This window comes from Nomascus leucogenys, chromosome 11 (assembly GCF_006542625.1).
Source record: "Nomascus leucogenys isolate Asia chromosome 11, Asia_NLE_v1, whole genome shotgun sequence".
In the NCBI taxonomy this organism is placed as follows: domain Eukaryota; kingdom Metazoa; phylum Chordata; class Mammalia; order Primates; family Hylobatidae; genus Nomascus; species Nomascus leucogenys.
The window spans coordinates 73292765-73311065 of NC_044391.1; the positions used below are offsets into that span (position 1 = coordinate 73292765).

General features: G+C 37.1%; 1 protein-coding gene across 2 annotated transcripts; it reads left to right on the top strand.

Moving 5' to 3' along the window:
• The first annotated feature begins 3542 nt into the window (after positions 1-3542).
• AADAC (arylacetamide deacetylase) lies at positions 3543-18206 on the top strand. 2 transcript variants are annotated; one of them, XM_030823108.1, is made up of 6 exons: positions 3543-3564; positions 3681-3842; positions 6911-7133; positions 9927-9996; positions 14422-14593; positions 17290-18206. In XM_030823108.1, the coding sequence occupies exons 2-6, from the start codon at positions 3705-3707 to the stop codon at positions 17884-17886; spliced, it is 1200 nt and encodes a 399-aa protein (XP_030678968.1). In that variant the 5' UTR covers positions 3543-3564; positions 3681-3704; the 3' UTR covers positions 17887-18206. The 2 variants fall into 2 exon arrangements, with proteins under 2 accessions (XP_030678968.1, XP_012365981.2); XM_012510527.2 differs by lacking the exon at positions 3543-3564 and having other exon boundaries at positions 3568-3842.
• The last annotated feature ends 95 nt before the right edge of the window (positions 18207-18301 follow it).

Below are 18301 nucleotides of genomic sequence, written 5' to 3' on the forward strand. Positions count from 1 at the left end.
CTCTTCCCCTCCTACTCATTCTTGCACTGACATTCTGGATCACTTGCAGCCACATTTCCCTAACATCTCCTCCAAGACTCTCACTAATCCAGATATCCAACTATTCATAGATGACTCCTCTTCCAGAGCCCCCGGCTCTCCCAAAATTGTTGGGTATGCAGTAGTTACTTTAAACCATGTAATTGAGGCTAAACCCCTACCCCCAGGAACCTCCTCCCAGAAGGCAGAACTCAGCTCTCACAAGAGCCCTAACCCTCTCCAAGGACAAACAGGTCAACATATACACAGACTCCAAGTATGCCTATTACATTCTTCATTCCCACGCTGCCATCTGGTAAGAGAAAAAATTCCTTACCGCCAAAGGAACCCACATTACTAATATCCCCCTTATTTACCAACTCCTTCAGGCTGCACACCTCCCAACTGAAGCAGGAGTCATACACTGTCGAGGACATTAGGCAGGATCAGATGAAATCTCAAGAGGAAATAGGCTGATGAGGCACCAAAACAGGACTCCCTTTCTCCTATCCCTGCTCCCATCCTCCTTGTCACCTCAGCAGTCCAACCCAGATACTCTCCCACTGAAAACGCTTCACTACTACAGCAAGGAGGCTCCCTTCAAGGGGACTGGATCATCAAAAACCAAAAGCTCATTCTTCCCCAAGAGCAAACCAAGGAAATTCTAACATCTCTTCACCAATCCTTCCATATCGGTGGGCGCCTCCTGTACCTACTCCTTTGCCCTTATTTCTCCTCCCCCCATCTATTCACCTCACTAAAGGACATAACCTCAAACAGTCATATATGCTCTGTTACTTCCTCCCAAGGGGCCCTCCACCCTCTCCTCATCCCTACACATCAGCTCAGAGGAACACTCCCAGGGGAGGACTGGCAGGTAGACTTCACCCACATGTCTCCTGTCAAAAAAACTAAATATCTTCTTACTCCCATAGACACTTTTTCAGGTTGGGTAGAAGCATTTCCTACCCCTTCAGAAAAAGCTTCAGAAATCTTTCAAATTCTCATAACAAAAATCATCCCTAGATTTGGTCTCCTTCACTCCATACAATCAGATAAGGGGCCTAGCTTCATCTCCCAAATTACCCAACAAGCCTCTAAATCCATTGGTGTTCAGTGGTGCCTCCATAGCACATAGCAGCCCAGTCATCTAGAAAAGTCCAAAGGGCAAATGGAATTCTCAAGGTCAAAAACCTTAGACCTCCATTTTACCCATAGCACTGGCTCATATCAGAGCCAGTCCAAAGGCCCCCTCCTTCCTCAGTCCATTCGACTTAATGTATGGATGCCCTTTCCTCTTACAAAACAGACCTGCTCCTGAGTCTCAATTAGAATACCTCCCAACACTCTCCCTCATCCATCATCTCCTCCACGAACAAGCTGACCAGGCCCCCCAAAACCCCACCAAGGCACCACTGACCAAACACTCCTTCCAGGAGAATATGTCTTCCTAAAAACCCTTACTCCAACAAGTCTCACACCAAAGTGCGAAGTCCCTTTCCAAGTCCTTCTCGCTACCCCCACCGCAGCCAAACTTTCAGGACACAACTCTTGGTACCATCTTTCCAGGTTAAAAAGAGGACCAGCAGCTGACCCGCCACCAAATAACCAACCAGCTGTCCCCTGCAAATACTCCAGCACTCTTCTCGGACCAATTCGACTCCGCCTAACGACCATCCCTGAAGACCCCACTCTTCCCTCATGAACCATAGCAGATAAATTATCACCCCTTACCATTAAGTATCCAAACCCTTATTAATGGAAATCATCCATTACGCTGCCCTTGCAGGAATCACCCTACTTACTCTACTCTTTGCCATAGGAATATATACTGTCTCGCCTCTTGGGTGGAATTTCAGACAAAAAAAAATCTCAATATCCGTAACCTCTTGCCTCATAATCCTCCTTATAGCAGGTATAATAGCCACCACCAACAGATAGTTGCCCCTCCTAAATGTCCTGTCTTTGCCAGTCCTGCCATTTCACACTCTTCCTTCACTGCATCACAGAAAACTTTTCATGGTCCTACCCAGAACATCCCACCCTCACAGCACTCCTTGATTGGATCACCAATCTTATATTTCAAGGAGATTTACAGGAATTCCCTCCAGATGAAGCTGAATTCTTTACCTTTACACTTGCTCTCTGTCTATTTACTCCTTCTTCCCTCCTCCTTCTTGCTACCGCTCCACCTACAGTGCACCATTCAACAGGCACATATGATACTCAGTCAAAATAACCCCTCCCTGGCCAAGGCCTGCTGGTACACCCCTCAGAAACCATATCAAAAGATGCCTTCCCAGTTCCCCTCAAAGACTGGGTTCTCACCAATATGACCCTCCACCCCCGCTACCAAAGTTTTGGAGAAGTAAATGCACTCAAAACTTACAAACTCAATCTTACCACACATACTTCAGAACACAAGGTTATCTTAGGAACACTTACCTCAGACTCAGAACTCAGCCAACCAGCATCCCTATGCATAGAATGTGAACTTTCCTCAGGAGTGCCCCTAGGCACCCTCTCCTCTAGCTTACGCAACTATACCCTAACATTCACTCCCCCGACAGGCATCCAAACAGTAACAGAAACAAACCCCACACAAACTCTCAAAATCTCCAACCCCCGCCAGACCCAAGTCACGGGAGAAACATCAGGATTCTGCAATAACTGACACAGGCCCTGCACAGAAATCACAGGGTGAAGCACTTGCCTAAACCCCGTCCCCACTTCCCAGTGCATGGAAATCCCACTGCCCAACACACCCTCAAACAAACGACTTATTGACACAAAACGCTTCTTACTGACTCAGCCTGGGTGACAGAGTGAGATTCTGTATCAAAAAAAATATATATATATACACACATATATATGTGCATATATATGTGTGTATATGTATATACATATACATATGTATGTACATATATATGCGTGTATATGTATATACATATACATATATGTACATGTGTGTATGCATGTATATATGTACATATACATACATATATGTACACGTACATAACATATATGTATGTATACACACATATATATGTACATATATACACATATATGTACATATATACGTACATATATACACATATATGTACATATATACACACATATATGTACATATATACATACATATATACACACATATATGTACATGTATACGTACGTATATGTACGTACATATATGTATGTATACGTACATATATATGTATACGTATGTATATATGTACATAGATATGTGTATATATGTGTGTGTATATATATGTATATATATAATTTGTTTTTTCCATGATAAGCTATTTTAAAACAAAGATTCTGAATTCTGTATGTTTTCTATGGATAATTATGTTAGAGTTAAAGAATTTGTTCCCGAGTTATTACTCAATACCTGCTGTTTATTGGAATACAGATAACAGTATGATCATTGACAAACTTTGCCCTAGTTTCCTATTAATCATTAAACTTTGAAGTTGGACTTAACACGACTGTGTCTGGATAACAGGTAAAATTTTGACCTTATCATGCCAACCCTTAAACTAAGTAAGCAACTCTATATTCAAAAAAGCAAGATAAAACTTTTGGGTGGAGCTGAAGCACACTGCTTATTAAAGTACACTATCAGGCATATCATATAAGTTTACTTTCTGTGTTTCTAGAGACCAAGAAGCAGGACGTACACCATGGGAAGAAAATCGCTGTACCTTCTGATTGTGGGGATCCTCATAGCATATTATATTTATACGCCTCTCCCAGATAACGTTGAGGAGCCATGGAGAATAATGTGGATAAACGCACATCTGAAAACTATGCAAAATTTGGTAAGTTTGGAATTTTATGAATTCAGATGTGCATACACCACCATTTGACCCAGAGAATTAAGTTTTTCAAGATTCTATTCTTTTGATTTATTGACTTCTTCATCTTTTAAAATAACTGCTGTGGCCTTTGACAATGTATTACTTAGAAATGTTGTTCGTTTTCTGTCTTATGTATTGGAATCATGTTAAAAAATATCAAGAACAACAAGCAAGGAGTCATTTGAATAGGTTTTGCTAAAAAGTACTTTGTTTAGGTAGCTTTAATGTCATGATAGTGGCTCTCCTTTGAAATTCTTATCTTAGGTATGCTTTGTTACTTAAATTTTATACTCAAATTAGAGATCATCTGATTATGCAGCAATATGTTAATTATAGATTTTTATGCATTTATCTTTGGGATTCAGAATATAGACTAAGGACAGGTAAATAAGTTCTCAAGAAAAGATTCAATGCACAGGCTGGTTGGCACATGCCTAGGGTTAACCACAAGAGGGCACAGTATGCACAAATGAGAGGGGGAGGGAGACCTGGGTGTCCTGGCAACTGGGCAGCTTGGATGCTGGCAAATTAAAAAGGTGTCGCTCTCTCTGGATCCTTGAGGATATTTTACTATTACTTCCTTGGTTATTTTATTATCTTCATTAAAACAAATCTCTTTTCAGAACTTAAACCAGATGAATGTTGTAACTCCTGGATTAATCTTTTATTTTGCATTTATTCAACAATTCAACTCTCTCAAATCCTATTAGGCAAACAAGTAGTCTGTCCCCACACAGTTGACATTCTACTGGTGGAGAAAAAAATAAATTCGAATTAAATGAATAAATGATTTTAGTTCGTGAGAAATACCTTGAAGGAGGTAAGATGGAAGAAAAGAGAGTAATTTGGGCAGAAGGCAAGAGTGGGCTACTGTATGCATGGTGAGAAAAAGCCATTCTGAAGAGGAAACATCTACTTACGGACCAGAAGAATGAAAAGAAACCAACCATTCTAAGTGCTAAGAAAAACGTTTTCCAGCAGAGACAGCAACAAGTACAAACATCCCAGCTACAGAATATTGACAAGTCCAAGAAATCCTATGAAACATTTGGGTTTAATGGGGAAATTGTTGCAATTAGTTTGGAGAGGTTAGAAGCCATATCATACAGTGCTTTGTCGGCACTAGTAGTAAGTTTTGATTTAATTCTGTATGTGATGCAGAGCTATTAAAAAGCTTTAAGAAAGGGACACATTTTTTTTCCTCATATTTGCTGTCTGTGCTACAATATGTGAGGTCTTTGATTTTTTTCTTGTAGTCTTTATATTAATTTTTATTTATTTAAGCAATTATATATATATTCTTCTCTGGTAGCCTTTTAATTCATTCCTTCATTCATTTACTTACATTCTGTCCACAATTTATGAAAGTAACGTATTTTCAGAGCTCTCAGTAGATATACCTTTTAAAAGCTGTTTTAATGCCCTTTCTTATTCCTGAATTATCTGCTTGTTTGTTTGCTTGCTTTTTTGTGATCGTTTATGCTCCCGGTTTGTCCCTTTTTTCCTGATTAGTTTTGCTGGCTTCTCTGAAATGTCTGGCAATCTTTGAGTGTCCATACCCTTTATTAAAGGATTACATTATGAACATTACATCAAGAATCAAACTACTGCATTGAGAATCCTGGTAAATATCATTTACTAGCTGTGTAGGCATGGACGACATATTTAACCTTCCTGGGCTCACTTTCCTCATATCTGACATGGATAAGAAAATGTTATCTTCCTCCCATATAAGCAAATTGTTAGTATTACTGAGATGACTACAATAGAGTGCTCAGAACACTGACTCATTCTACAGTGAAAGGATGGGCTGCAGGCAGGCAAGCTGCCCTCCCTTTTTCTCCCCCTCATTCCTTCCCTCCCAACCCTGACTCCCAGTTCTCATGTGGAACCAGCTCCACAGCCACGCCTCACTGCACCTCCCTATTTCTAAACTGAACCAGTTCCTCGACCTGCCAGGGTTTTTCCTTTTCTTATTTGGTTAGCAAAAGGCTTAGGAAAAGGTATTTATTTCAAGCCTCAGACAAAATTGCTTTTCCAGTTTCTACTCCCAAGTAGCTTTTTGTAATCACCTGCTGTTTGCTCCCAAAGTACCTTGTATAGAGCTCTGTAATAGTATTTACATTGTTTTGTAACCATTTATTTGTCTTTCACACTTAACTCTGAGATTCTCGAGAAGAGCATTTGTCTGGTTCATTTCTGAAAACCTAAAGCTTGGTAGAGAGCCTGACACATTTTAGTGAAATAGGAACTAAATTAGTAGCAGGGGTCAAAATAAAACTTCATCTTTGCCCTCTGAAGGTTGCTGAAAGTCAACTGACAGGTCTGCTTAACAGGAGAAAAAGGCATATACATTTTTAGCATACATAATAGACTTACAAAATATAAAATCTCAAAGAAATGGCCAGATGGTTAACACTTTTTTTTTACTATCTTGAGGTTACTGAAAGAATGGTGGCTTGGCCAAAAAATGATATGGTGGCAAGACAGGTTATGGGAAGGAGAGAAGAGGAGACATGGTTAGCAAAAGTGGTCTTGTTATATAGATGGATCCTCACAGGTAGCAGCCCTCAGAGAGAATAGATGGTAAAAATTTCTTTCAGACTTTTAAAGGTGTCAGATTCTCAGTTGCTTTTTCCTAGATCTGGACAAATGAAGGCTCTCAGAGAAAGCCTGCATCAATGCAGATTTTCTCTACAGATGCAAATCGCCTCCACAAAAGAAAAGCTTTCTAGCTATTCTTGTATTTCCAGCCCTTCTGAAAAGCCACCTTGCAATATGTCAAGGAGATATATTTTGGGATGAAATATTTTTATTTCCTCCACAGTATACTCCCTCTTTTTTAAGAACCACCCTAGGTATAACCTTTGCGTTTCTGGTTTCTTTTAAAAGGACCAAACAGGATTCATGCATGAAAATTTAGTTAATTCCATTTGAGTTTATTAAGGGTTAATGTCTACCTGTAAGTCCATAGATCTCTTTGCCATTTGATACTTGAATTTCAAGATGTTTGTGAATTTCATTTTTAGGCTACATTTGTGGAGCTGCTGGGACTTCACCATTTTATGGATTCCTTTAAGGTTGTCGGGAGCTTTTATGAAGTCCCAGCAACCTCAGATGAAAATGTCACTGTGACTGAGACAAAATTCAACAACATTCTTGTTCGGGTATATGTGCCAAAGAGAAAGTCTGAAGCACTAAGAAGGGGGTTGTTTTACATCCATGGTGGAGGCTGGTGCATAGGAAGTGCTGGTAAGTGAGTGCTTTGAAAAATCTCTGTCACTGAGGTAGTTCGCCAACATTTTACTAAGTCTTCAGTAGGTATACATGCCCTTCGGCATTGGACATTACCGCCTCTTTTATCTTCTCGTGCTTTGTTCTGCTGGCGAAGTTTTACTTTTCCTTGAAGCTTTATATCACTCTTTTCCACATATGCATTTCCTCATCAACCCAGGTAGAGGTGAGAAGAAACATTTTTTTTCTATTTATCGCAATTACTCTAAGAAAGCCTTGTTATTTCTATCATTCTCCACTTGATATTACAGAACCATTTAATATTTTCATCCATTTACTCATATTTACTATATGCCTGGTAATATTTTTAGATCTTTGAATACATTTTTGAATAGACAAAATTTCCTCACGCCTGTAATCCCAGCACTTTGCGAGGCCAAGGCGGGTGGATCACTTGAGGTCAGGAGTTTGAGACCAGCCTGGCCAACATGGTGAAACCCCGTGTCTACTAAAAAAATACAAAAATTAGCCGGGTGTGGTGGCGGGCACACATTATCCCAGCTACTCGGGAGGCTGAGGCAGGATCATCGCTTGAAGCCAGGAGGTGGAGGTTGCAGTGAGCCAAGATTGCACCATTGCACTCCAGCCTGGGCAACAGAGCAAGACTCTGCCTCAAAAAGAAAAAAAAGAAAAAAATCCTGTCTTCCTGTCTTCTTGGAGCTTACATTCTAATGGAGACAATCTTTAATCAATTGATAAATAAGTAAATAATACAGTGTGTTTTAAAGTGATAAATGTAGGAAATAATAGGCCAGAATGTAAGAATAAAAACCTTAGACAAATTAAATTTAACAGAGTTTAATTGAGCAGAGAACTACTTGCGGATCAGGCATCCTCCCGAACCAGAATAGGTTCAGAGAGTCACCAGCGCTGCCTCATGGTCGAAGAAAAGTTATGGGTAGAAAAATGAAAGTGACATTCAGAAAACAGAAGTGAGGCACAGAAATAGGCAGATTGGTTACAGCTCAGCGTTTGCCTTATTTGAAACTGGTTCCACAAGTTGGTTACCTTTGGCTGAAACTCAGTGATTGGGACAAGAGTAGGTTACACATCCAATTAAGTTACAACTCACTGTGTATCAAGAAACCTTTAAAATATGGAAAGAGGCAGCTTTAGGCTAAACTTAGTTTATTTGGCAAGAGTAATCAAGATTGGGTGTGAAGGTTGTATATTTCTTGATGTACAGAATTACAGCAGAAAGAGAAAAACATTTAGAAGTGGAAGCACTGGGATAAAAGTCCCAGTTGTGTGAGAAAATCACCTAACCCACCTGAGTCCTAGGGCTCTTGATATTCATCTGTTTACCTCCAATGAATACAGTATAGATTAGCTGGAAGAGTGAAGACTGGACTGGGCCTACTAAGTTAAGAACTCTGAACTCTAGAGAGGAAGAATACATTAGTCCTGAAAAGAAAATGTTACAGGCTTGAAATTAAGCAAATTTGTCCATTGATGTGGGAAGTTAGAGGAGAAAAAGACAGAAAATTAAAAAGAGAGAGACCGGGAGGGTGAGGACAGATTTCTGGGGAATGCAAACAAAATTGTTGGGTGAAGGAATAAGCAGACAACAAAGCACTGAGGTGGTCAAAAATGTAAGAAAATGAAAAGAAAGCCGAAGAAGGCGAGAACCTCAAGAAAGAGGAAATAATAAAAGTCCTGGATGGTGTAGAGATGTCAAGTAAATAGGATGGAAGTATGTCTCTTGGATGTTGAATTTTTATGTTAATATTGTTGAGGAGAGACTTGCTGACATGATGGGATATTCACAGAGAAACACATTACAGCAAGCAAAAAGTGAGAGGGAAGAAAATGAAATGGTTAGAATAATTGCTGGCCTTAAAAGGACTTAGTTGTGAAATAAATAAGCAAGAAAATTATAGATTGAAATGAAAGTTAAGTAGGAGCATTTTCTTTTATTTTTGTGCAGGAGAAATATAAACAAGTTGGTAGACTGAAATAAATGAAGGCAATAAGTAGAAATATGTTAGCCAAGTAATGGGCTGGGAGTGTTGACTGATAGATACACATCCCAGAGGAAATGAAAGGAAGAAGATTTAGAACACTAGTAAAACAATTGGATATAGTAGGAAGGTGGGAAATGGAAAAAAAGAGCATTACATCTTCCTCTTAGACAAGAGAAAAAGAGGCAAAGACAGGCCTCAGCTAGATACATTCTTAAAGTAGTAGTACAGATGCGAGCAGTAAGTTCCCGTGTTTGTTTAAGGGGACCTAGTTCTATTCCAATAGGCACCTAGTTCTATTCCAAAAGGCACCAAAAGGTGCCTTTTCTATTGTCCCATGCAGACTTAGGTGATCCTTCTATGTTGCTACAGTTCTGTCTATATCTCCTTGGCTCACATATCTGACAACGTATTGGTCAAGTTGGCGACTTGTCTTTTTATCTTTGTATACCCATCATCTAAAACAGAGCCAAATCAATACCTCCTTCCAGTATACACAGTTGGGTTAATCTAGAGAATGAGTCTGACACAGAAGGATCAATGGCAAAATGTGCAGGACAAAAGATAAAAGGGAGGAGGAGCATTAGGAGGTTCACGGGGAAACTTGAATTCCACTGAATCATGGATGGATGGCTTCTTATAAATACAGTGTTAAATTTGTCTCTCGTATTTTAAGGTAAAATAGAACTGCCAGAACGTGAAAGAAGTGCAGCAGGATTTTCGTGAAGGAAACAGCCTTGTCTTCATTTGTCTATTTTACTAATATGTTGCTTTTATCCTTTTATTTCAGCTCTAAGTGATTATGACTTGCTGTCAAGATGGACAGCAGACAGACTTGATGCTGTTGTTGTATCAACCAAGTAAGAGCTGTGCTGTTTGGTTTTCTGGCCAGATGTCTGACATGCCAAGATTTTCTCAGCTTTCTTTTCTTTTCTTTTCTTTTTTTTTGAGACGGAGTCTTTCTCTGTCCCCCAGGCTGGAGTGCAGTGGCGCAATCTCGGCTCACTGCAAGCTCCGCCTCCCGGGTTCACGCCATTCTCCTGCCTCAGCCTCCTGAGTAGCTGGGACTACAGGCGCCCGCCAACACGCCCGGCTAATTTTTTGTATTTTTAGTAGAGACGGGGTTACACCGTGTTAGCCAGGATGGTCTCGATCCCCTGACCTCGTGATTCGCCCTCCTCGGCCTCCCAAAGTGCTGGGATTACAGGCTTGAGCCACCGCGCCCGGCCAATTCACAGTCTTTAAAAATGAATGCCCTGGAGTCACAGGATCATCTATAAAAGTGTGTCATACATAATTTCCATCTCAGATGGTCATTGTGAAGAGTGATAACGTCCTTGAAACGGAGTCCAGTGTATAGCACTTGGTAAGCCTAAAATGTAGGCTATATAATTTTAAATATTTAAAATATAGCCTATAGTTTTGCTGAACAAGTGCTATACACTGTGCTAAGTATATTAAAAAATGTATTATCAAATTAAACAAAATAGATGAGTTCATATAAAATTATGTTAGATAAATAATCCATTTATGGAAAGAGCACTTAGGGACAGTAAAATTAGGGGTGGATTGCTGGGTAGACCCATGCCAGAGCAGTACACATTTAAATTGAAATTTCAAAAAGTAAGTGAACAGTTAAAAAATAACATACTCATCACCATTTGTCAAGTTAAATCATTATTATAAAGTTGGGACATAATCTTGATCAATATTTGGTTGTATGTGATCACTCATGAATGTAGTGGCTAGAATAATATTTTGTAAAATGCAATTAGAAAATCCAGGCTTATGCTGTTTGCATTCCAACTTTATACTTAAAGAGAATTTTCTTAAACATGGCAAGTCAAATTACAGTATAAGACCTACACCTGTGTTTGATTCATTGCAATGACTAATAAATCACAAGTACATGAAAGATAAAATGTACTTTAAAATATTTATGCAAATATATGCCTTGCCTTCAAATATTCTCATTTTATTTATATTAAAGATGAAGAACTCCAGTATTCAAAGATAGATTATTTTGGTTATATTTAAATTAAAATGGCCAATAAGCATCTTTCATGTACTTGAAAGATAAAATATACTTTAAAATATTTATGCAAATACATGTCCTGCCTTCAAATATTCTCATTTTATTTATATTAAAGATGAAGAACTCCAATATTAAAAGATAGATAATTTTGGTTATATTTAAATTAAAATGGCCAATAAGCATCTTTCATGTACTTGAAAGATAAAATATACTTTAAAATATTTATGCAAATACATGTCCTGCCTTCAAATATTCTCATTTTATTTATATTAAAGATGAAGAACTCCAATATTAAAATATAGATAATTTTGGTTATATTTAAATTAAAATGACCAATAAGCACATGAAAAGATGCTCAATATCATTAGTCATTAGAGAAATGCAAATCAAAACCACAATGAAATACCACTTCACACCCACTAGGATGGGTATAATATATATATTTAAAAAGATAATAACAAGCATTAGTGGGGACATGGAAAAATCAGAATCCTCTATACTGCTGGTGGGAATAAACACTTTGGCAGCTCCTTAAAAGGTCAAACAGAGTTATCATATTGACCCAGTATTTCCATTTCTAGGTGTATACACAAGAGAAATGAAAACATGCCCATATAAAAACTTGTATGTTCGGCCGGGCGCGGTGGCTCACGCTTGTAATCCCAGCACTTTGGGAGGCCGAGGCAGGCGGATCACGAGGTCAGGAGATCGAGACAACGGTGAAACCCCGTCTCTACTAAAATTACAAAAAAAATTAGCCGGCGTAGTGGCGGGCGCCTGTAGTCCCAGCTACTCGGAGAGGCTGAGGCAGGAGAATGGCGTGAACCTGGGAGGCGGAGTTTGCAGTGAGCCGAGATTGCGCCACTGCACTCCAGCCTGGGCGACAGAGTGAGACTCCGTCTCAAAAAAAAAAAAAAAAAAAAAAAAACTTGTATGTTCGTAGAAGCATTATTCATAAACCTTAAAAGTTGAAGCAACCCAATGTTCATTAACTGATAAATGGATGAATAAAATGTGGTATATCTATACAATTGAATATTTAAAATTCAATTGAATGTTTAAATAAAACGTGGCATATCTATACAGATATTCAGTTGTGTAAATATACCACATTTTATTCATCCATTTGTCAGTTAATTATTCGTTTGTTAATAAAAGGACTGCTACAGTATGGACAAATCTTGAAAATATTATGCTAGATGAAACAAGCCAGTCATAAATGGCAAGTTTTGTGATTCCATTTATATAAAATGTCCAAAATAGGGCAAATGAATAGAGATAGAATGTAGATTAATGGTTGCCTATGATTGGGTTTGGAGGATGGGGAGAAATGAGAAGTGACTACTAATGGGTATAGGATTTCCTTTTGGCGTGAGGAAAATCTTCCAAAATTGATTGTGGCAATGGTTGCACAACTCTGAATATATTGAAAATCACTGAATTGCATACTTATAATATGTTAATTTTATGGGTTATGAATATCTCAGTAAAATGGTTATATTAAAAATTAAGGGCATACTTTTAATGTGTTAGTTTTATAGGTTATGAATATCTCAGTAAAATAGTTGTATTAAAAATTCAGGCCGGGTGCAGTGGCTCACGCCTGTAATTCCAGCACTTTGGGAGGCCAAGGCAGGTGGATCACAAGATCAGTAGTTCGAGACCAGCCTGGCCAACATGGTGAAACTCCATTTCTACTAAAAATACAAAAATTAGCTGGGTGTGGTGGTGGGCACCTGTAATCCAAGCTACTTGGGAGGCTGAGGTAGGAGAATTGCTTGAACCCAGGAGTTGGAGGTTGTGGTGAGCCGAGATCATGCCACTGGACTCCAGCCTGGGCGACAGAGCTAGACTCTGTCTCAAAAAAAAAAAAAAAAATTATGAAATTATGTTCATTGAAAGACATTAATAGAAATTTTAAAGTTTGTGTGTGTACATATATATGTGGGTATAGACATATGTATACTGTAAAAATTTTTAAATACATATATACTTTTTCAAATCCAAAATATAAAAACACCTACCAGTTAATAGAAGTAAAGGGGAAAGACTTAGAAAGACAATTTACAGAAAAGGATATCCAAATCATCAAACAATATATGAAAATGTACTGTATACATCAGGAAAATACAAATTAAGCCTATTACAAGACACCTTTATATACTCGAGATTATAGGTCAAATGAGAAAGACATAAAATACCAAGTGTTGATAAGGTTTTGAATCAACAGCACTTCCATTAGTTCTGGTTTGAGAATAACTTGGTAAACTACTTAGCAAAGCTCTTTGACATTATTAAGTAAAGCTAAGCATATATGCATACCTCTGTTACTATCAATAGCACAGGTATGTATCAACAGGAATACAGCCATATGGTCACAAAAAAAACCATGTACTAGAATATTCATAGCAGCACTGTTTGTGCCCAAGACTGCAAGCAACCTATATCCCCATAACATTTTTTTACTTGGAAAAATATTTATTTAGTATTTATTGTTTGTTTAATTATTTATAAGAACATTTAATATGTGATCCACTCTCTTAATGAATTTTTTAATTTGCGTTATTTTTGACTACAGGTACAATGTTGCACAGCAGATCTGTAGAGCTTATTCAACTTGTCTGACTGAAACTTTATGCCAGCTGATCAGTAACTCCCCATTTCCTCCTCCCCACAGCCCTTGCAACCATCTTTTCACTCTGATTCTATGAATTTGACTATTTTAGACACCTTATATAAGTGGAAACATACGGTATTTGTTCTTCCATGACTGGCTTATTTCACTTAGCCCATCAACATGTTAATGGGTAAATGATTCATGGTATATTCAAACAATAGAATACTAAACAGGAAGCTAGAAGCAATGTGAATGAGTCTCAAAAACATAATGTTGAACAAGTGAAACCAGATACATAGGAGTATATGCTATATGATTTTATTTATTTAAAGGCCAAAACTAGGCAAAATTAATGTATGCAGTTATGTCAAATTAGTGGATACTTCAGGAATTAAAGAGAGTAAACAAAAGGTTTCTGGGATGCTGGCAATGTTGTATTTCATGATCTCAGTGCAGGTTAGATGGCTATGTTTAGTTTGAAAATTAAAGAAATTATATAGTTATGTGCACTTCCAGCATGTATTAGGTTGGTGCAAAAGTTATTGCGGTTTTGCCATTACTTTTGCACCAATAATATACTACAGTCTAATAAAAACAAACAAAAAAATGTGTAAACTATGTTTCTCTCTACAGCTACAGATTAGCACCTAAGTACCATTTCCCAATTCAATTTGAAGATGTATATAATGCCTTAAGGTGGTTCTTACGTAAAAAAGTTCTTGCAAAATATGGTGTGAACCCTGAGAGAATTGGTATTTCTGGAGATAGTGCAGGAGGGAATTTAGCTGCAGCAGTGACTCAACAGGTATGTTCATAATTTCTATGCTTTTTAAAAATAGTCTACTTATAAACATATTTAATGCATGTATTAAAATATAAATGCAAATAGGAGATATTAATTTTTTGAAACTATTAAAGAGAATATTGAGAAGAAATGACTAAAACATTATAATGTCAATCTCTGCTTCTGTCATAGATTTTTTTTCTTTCTTAAGGGAATGTTAATTCTTTGGATAAATCATTTATTTAAAATTATAGCCTGCATGTGGTAGCTCAGAACTGCAATCCCAGCGCTCTGGGAGGCCAAGGCAAAAGGATCACTTCAGACCAAGAGTTTGATAGCAGCCTGGGAAACACAGTGAGACCCTGTCTCTACAAAAAAAAAAAAAGAAAGAAAGAAAAATTAGCCTGGCATAATAGTGTGAGTTTGTAGTCCTAGCTACCTGGGAGGCTGAGGAGGCTGAGGCAGAAAGATCTCTTAAGCCCAGGAGTTCAATGTTACAATAAGCTGTAATCATGCCTGGGTGACAGAATAAGGTCCTGTCTCTTAAAAGCATAAAAAATAAAATAATGTATGTCAGTAAAATATTATACTAAGTAGGTGAATGAGATCATGTAATCGTGAGACTAATGACCCTATTACCCTATTAGAAGTTCAGATGAATTCATATAATCTTCGATGGCATATTCCTTTATTACCATAATAATCATCCTATTTTAAGAAAAGTATCAACACATTCAAAGATTCCCATGCTACTTACAAAGAAGAAATATGAAGAATTCGAAAGATTTTTGTATGTAGATGTAAAATCAGATCTTTTTATCTGTCATTTAATAATGGCAATATAATAATAATAATAACAAATGGCATTTTTGCCCCGGATTATATGTAGAATAGATTTTGTTTTTATGATGAAGGAGAAACACTGCTATTGATTGTTTAAACATCTAAACTCTTTTCTCATGTAGTAGTCACAAAGGAACTATTTTCCCATGGAGTAGCAGTCAGGAGAAGAAGCTACCTAAGACCTTCTCTCTAATGTTAATTCTTTGGATAAATCATTCATTTAAAATTATAGGCTGCATCTGGTAGCTCAGAACTGCAATCCTAGCGCTCTGGGATTATGTAGAAGTTATGTAGAATATATGTAGAAGGTTAGATTTTATTAGTTGACTTTAGTTACAAACGAGGGTTCTAAAGCAATTTTAAAACATTGTTGTTGTTTGTTTTGTTAATTATATTTATTTATAATTTTTCACGCTAAAAGCATTTTGACTGCTAGAATCTGTTGGACAATATTCTCAAAAGGAAAGAATTATAGTTGCTCTTAGTTTCAACCACAATATAGAACAAGTATTTGAAACTTCACAGATAGATTTCTAATCATTATTATGGATTTCACAATGTAGCAGCAAAAGCATTAGACTGGACATCAGGAAACTTGGAGATGCAGTAATTTCTAGATTTGATATTGGCTTAATCTCTCTAAATAAACATTCATTTCCTCACCTTTAAGAAAAATGAAGTCTTTCAACTTTAAAGAGTTGTTTGAAGGTCATGTGAATAAATTTATATAAAAATACCTGGCAACTTGTAACAATCTTTACAAATAGTCTCCAAAATGGTCTATTTTGATAATTATAGTTAAAATGTAGATAAATACCACAATTTGCAAAATATCTGAGGTTACATCTAATAATATCTGTACTTTTATGTAGAAGTACTATACATCTTTTATAGTATATTATACACTTTGAAAACACTAAATTATTTTTTAACCTATGTGTTTTCACAATTTAAAACATATTTTGTAATGTTTTATTCTTATAAGTCTCCTTTTTTCCTACCTGGTATTGGTATATCCCTCTTTACAGACCACTGATTATTACAAATATTAGCACAACAGACTTGATATAAAAGATGATGTTAATAGACCATTTCACACAGAAGGCTTGCCCAAATCTCCTAAAGTAACATGTCGCTTTAGCATCAAAGCCATGTCAGAAACCTCTATTAAGTGATCCTTCTTCTTCATGGCAAAGCTTATTGATATACTGGTATATTTTAATAAAAAAATTTTTTTTGAGACAGTGTCTCACTCTGTCTCCCAGGCTGGAGTGCAGTGGTGTTTTCTCAGCTCACTGCAGCCTCCACCTCATGGATTCAAGCAATTCTTGTGTCTCAGCCTCCTGAATAGCTTGAATGACAGGTGTGTGCTACCATACCTGGCTAATTTTTGTATTTTTAGTCGAGACAGGTTTTTGCCATGTTAGCCAGCTGGTCTCGAACTCCTGACCTCAAGCAATCCACACTTCAGCCTTCCAAAGTTCTGGGATGACAGGAATGAGCCGCCATACCAGGCCTATTTTTATAAACTCTTACATGAACAGAACATAATATTTATGCAATTCTTCTGGTTATCATTTCTAGCAGAAAGAGTAGATACTTTCTAATGATCACTTCGATCTTTTTGCATTATCCATAAAGCATATATGACAGATGATTTTCCTTAAGTTGAAAATATTGATGAACATCTAGTTCTAGAAACCCAGTTTGAATGTTAGAAAGTTTGTTGTGATGGTATGTTTCATTTATTACTTAAGTCCTTTTGAGATCATGAATAGATAGATAGATAAGAACAAGATAGACAGATAGATCATCTTATTAGGGATATTTTGTTTTAAATGAAAATGATTTGTGCAAATCATCTTGTTTCTCAGCTCCTTGATGACCCAGATGTCAAGATCAAACTCAAGATCCAGTCTTTAATTTATCCTGCCCTTCAGCCTCTTGATGTAGATTTACCATCATATCAAGAAAATTCAAATTTTCTATTTCTATCCAAATCACTCACGGTCAGATTCTGGAGTGAATATTTTACCACTGATAGATCACTTGAAAAAGCCATGCTTTCCAGACGACATGTACCTGTGGAATCAAGTCATCTCTTCAAATTTGTTAATTGGAGTTCCCTGCTCCCTGAAAGGTTTATAAAAGGACATGTTTATAACGATCCAAATTATGGCAGTTCTGAGCTGGCTAAAAAATATCCAGGGTTCCTAGATGTGAGGGCAGCCCCTTTGTTGGCTGATGACAACAAATTACATGGTTTACCCCTAACCTATGTCATCACCTGTCAATATGATCCCTTAAGAGATGATGGGCTCATGTATGTCACCCGACTTCGCAACGCTGGAGTTCAGGTGACTCATAACCATGTTGAGGATGGATTCCATGGAGCATTTTCATATCTGGGACTTAAAATTAGTCACAGACTTATAAATCAGTATATTGAGTGGCTAAAGGAAAATCTATAGTAAAACATGTAGCTATAACATATTTTAAAAAATAAAGTAAATCTCAAAACCTCAGAAAATTTGCGTTAGAAATTGGTCTTTCTTAGAATGGTCTAGTTAAGTTCCACATGTAGCATAATTCTTAAATAATCACTTTTCTGTTTGTTTTTCTTACTGCGGGATTTCATTTCAATTTTCTACATTGTCTATCTGCTTTTTCTGAGATTTTCCTTCTTACACTGTTAATCTTATTTTTTAAAATATTACATTCTTGTATACTTTATTTTTGTGAGTTGGCTACTACTTACAATGCAGGAGAATAAATGTGAGCAAATATTGCCTGTCTGAGTAATGTCAAGATTTTAATCAGTGTTCATTTACAACCTGAAACATTCCTAATCACAGATATGAATTAAGTGCCAATTCTTTTCAAAAG